Here is a 3,454-nt window from a genome sequence, read left to right on the forward strand (position 1 = left end):
AAAGAAAGAAAGAAAGAAGGAGAGAAAGAATCTGGATTGCAATGGAGTTTGTATTGCACAAGGCACTTTATTCTGTGACTTGATGCTACCTTATCCTGCACTAAGCAAATGAGGAAAGCAGAGCACAGAGCTATGTAATCTGTCCAAAGTCACATACCTAGAAGTGGAATTAAACCCGGTTAAGTTGCTACGTCTAGGTCCTTCTTGGGCCAGTGCCTCTCACTAGGGATAGGGAAGCTCTGAACTTGAACCTATGACCTTTGTTTACCCCCTCAGAAACCAGGAGGTCACATGTGTATAAGCGTGGACTTCTGGAACTGGCAGGGACCTTGGATTGCGTTGGTCCTCGATCACCGATGGCTTACATGAACTATGGCTGTTATTGTGGCCTTGGTGGCCACGGAGAGCCACGTGATGCCATTGACTGGTGAGTGTACACTGGGCCCAGAGTAGAAAAGGTCTCCCAAGTCCTAAGACAGCTAAGGGCTACGAGAAAACCCCAAACTGAAGTCTGGTTTTGACTCAGGAAGATCCCAGAACCTAGCATTACCTTGAATACAGAGGGCTCTTGGGTCAGTGGGGAGATGTCTTGGTGCCAGCTAACCTTTACCCTGGCTGTGGACTGATGCCTTCACTGAGGAGTAACATAAAGCTATTTAGACCATTGTACAGCCTGAGGATCTCTGAGGATTTTTAACATACCCATTTCATACATAAGGAGGCCATACTTCAGAGCCATTGAATTGCTTATCTGGTCCATCACAGAGCTTGGGTATAAGCCAAGAGGGAGGCTTGGAGCTGTTAACTCTTTGTGAACCAGGAAAAGAAAGTCATGCTTGCAAATATGCGCAAACACACACAAACACACATATATTCTTGTTGGGCCTGACCACCTATCTCATCTACTTCACAAGTCCACAGGTATTCATACACACTTACATACTCACTCATTCTGGATGAAAAATAAGCTCCAACCTTTATTGCTCAGAGAAAGAAAAAGCTTCTACCTTTTCATTGCTGAATGAAAAAAGCCCTGCCACTTATTGTTATTCTTAGTATCTATACTTTCTCAAGACAATAGGTCACATGGTTTTTCAGGAATCTTTACATTCCAGAAGTTCATCATAAGTCAAATAAGCTTCAGCAGGAATGTTTACATAGGTTTCAATTAAGATGAGTTATCTAAACATTATCTGCCACTAGTTCCACACATTCATTAAGAGTTTAAAACAATAATTCTTATGTCTTGAGTTAGCACAGTTTAGTTAAGAGGCAACTCATCTGTCTTGTGTCTCACTAGTATTGAAAGTTTGTATAGATAAACCTAGTTGTCATTTCATCTTCTGTGCTTGCAATAAAGTATCCACTCAGACAGTGGTTTCACAGCCAGCACAGAAGGAATCCCTTCCCTGATCACAAGTCTCTTTCAAGCCTGCTTTTTATCCCAGTGCAACTAGCCCGTGTCACATGAAGGTTTACAGAACCCTAATTGCAGCCTTCATACTAAAGAGGGCTCAAAATTTCCTGTATAAATTTAGGAATTCTATAGAATCATTATTAGGAATTATGAAATCATCAAATTGTCTACATAGTATTGCTACAAGATAGTATATCTTTGTTGATCTGCAGAAAATCTGTCTAGTAGGGTGGGCTGATGCCCAGGAATTATTATACTATTTTAATACTGACAGGAAAGGCAGATCAGCTGCAAGATGCAATCCTGAGATAAAGTCTCTCTAGGCCTTGCCTCTTAGAGCTCGCCCGTCACAGTTCATGCAGAATGATGGCTATCTCCAGAGAGGTCACTTGCACGCCTTTAGCCTAACCTAAATGGATCCTGACTCCTAATGGACAAGAAGGCCACTGGGTTGTCCAGGCAGAAGTCACAACCTAGGCCCAGGAATGAAGGGAAGATTGCCAGGGTAGCTGGGGCTCAGAGTTACAAGGAGGCAGGCAGGGGTAGACAGGCAAGGTCAGGGAGTGAGGCTGGGAAGTCGCATCCAGCTGCTACAATTTCTTTCCAGGATTGGTATTGTGAGGGACAGCATGTCCATCAGGGGACACTAGCTGTTGGGAATCTCTGTCACATGCCAGCAGAATTTCCTCTTTCACACATCTATGGTCTGCCCACTCTCACCTCCAGGTGCTGCCTCTACCATGACTGCTGCTACTCTCGGGCTCAGGATGCTGGCTGCAGCCCCAAGTTAGACCGCTACTCATGGAAGTGCATGGACAATCGCATCCTGTGTGGTGAGTGCTCCACACCATGTGACTTCCCCAAGTGCCCCCTGGAGATCCTGCTAGATCCAAATGGCTTCTGTACCCTTGTGGTACCTTAAGAAGCTTTCCACAGACCACATGATAGTGTCATTGAACCCTTGCAACACACATACACATGTATGTCTTCAGAGTCTGGACCAAAAGGAAAGAAAAGATAACTAGGTGTAAACAACCTAAAAGTCCATCAGGAGAGGATTGAGCAGATGTGCTCATGATGCACCCAGACTGTAGAGGAGAGTGCAAACAAAGGATGAGGTAGAACCATTAGAGAGCCTATCTCAGACAAAATAACAACAAGACCAACCAATTAAACAAACAAAAAAGAAAATTCAATAAAAAATGTTAACTGTAGAGCTGGTGAGAGAGTGTAATTTTGTCCCTTACCTCCCTGGAGCTGAGGGTCAAGACCAGGACTTCCTTCCCTAGTGTCTACTACTGATCTAAAGCCCCCAGCTCTGAGCAATTCCTTTCTCCTGCTCCAGCCTGCCAAGTGCTAGAATTACAAGGATGTTCCACCTAGCCTGGAAGTAAGATGTTTACTTTTAAGGCTACTGGGCAGTCAGGGATGTAGCTAATGCTAGCATGCTTGTCCAGCTGTGGGAACCCTGGATGCCAATACTAAGGCTTAATGGTGCCCTTCCATTTATAGTTTTCTTTCAAATAACTTTAAATGCAGAATTGACTTTTTATGTAGCCAGAGTGATCATGCAGATGAACTGTGGGTAGGAACACAGTGTGGGTAGACACTCAGTACTCTGAGAAGCTGCAAACCAAGTATGTGCCTGACTCCTCGCCCTTTTTCTTTTTGACGGTACTAGGAGTTAGACCTGGGCCTCAAACATGCTAAACAAGTACTCTCCACTGAGCCACACAGCCCTAGTTCTCTCCTTTTTTCTTTTAAATGAGAATAAACACAATATAAATTTCATTGCTCTATAATATTACTATATGAATATATTAAATTATAATTATGACTATTAAATTATATATTTATTATTGTTATTATTTCAATTATGAGTGCACGTGACTTCAGTACTTGTATTGGATTCTCTTGTAGCTTAGAGCCACTCCAGTGTGGGTCTGGGAACCAAACTCAGGTCGTTTGAAAGACCAGGAGGTAATCTGAACAGTGAACCATCCTCTCCAGGCCGGATTTGCTTTAGCACGCTCTCCC

The 3,454-nt window shown here is 43.5% G+C and overlaps 1 protein-coding gene across 1 annotated transcript in view; it reads left to right on the top strand.

The window, feature by feature from the left end:
• Positions 1–3,454, top strand: part of LOC114630279 (group 10 secretory phospholipase A2) — an 11,330-nt gene that overhangs the window by 1,623 nt on the left and 6,253 nt on the right. Inside the window, exons 2-3 of the mRNA XM_028778406.1 lie at positions 277–427; positions 2,144–2,250. Coding sequence (XP_028634239.1) covers positions 277–427; positions 2,144–2,250 — 258 coding nt within the window. The remainder of the gene's footprint in view (positions 1–276; positions 428–2,143; positions 2,251–3,454) is intronic.

The sequence above is a fragment of the Grammomys surdaster genome, unplaced genomic scaffold, assembly GCF_004785775.1.
Source record: "Grammomys surdaster isolate TR1022 unplaced genomic scaffold, NIH_TR_1.0 334, whole genome shotgun sequence".
Lineage (NCBI taxonomy): Eukaryota > Metazoa > Chordata > Mammalia > Rodentia > Muridae > Grammomys > Grammomys surdaster.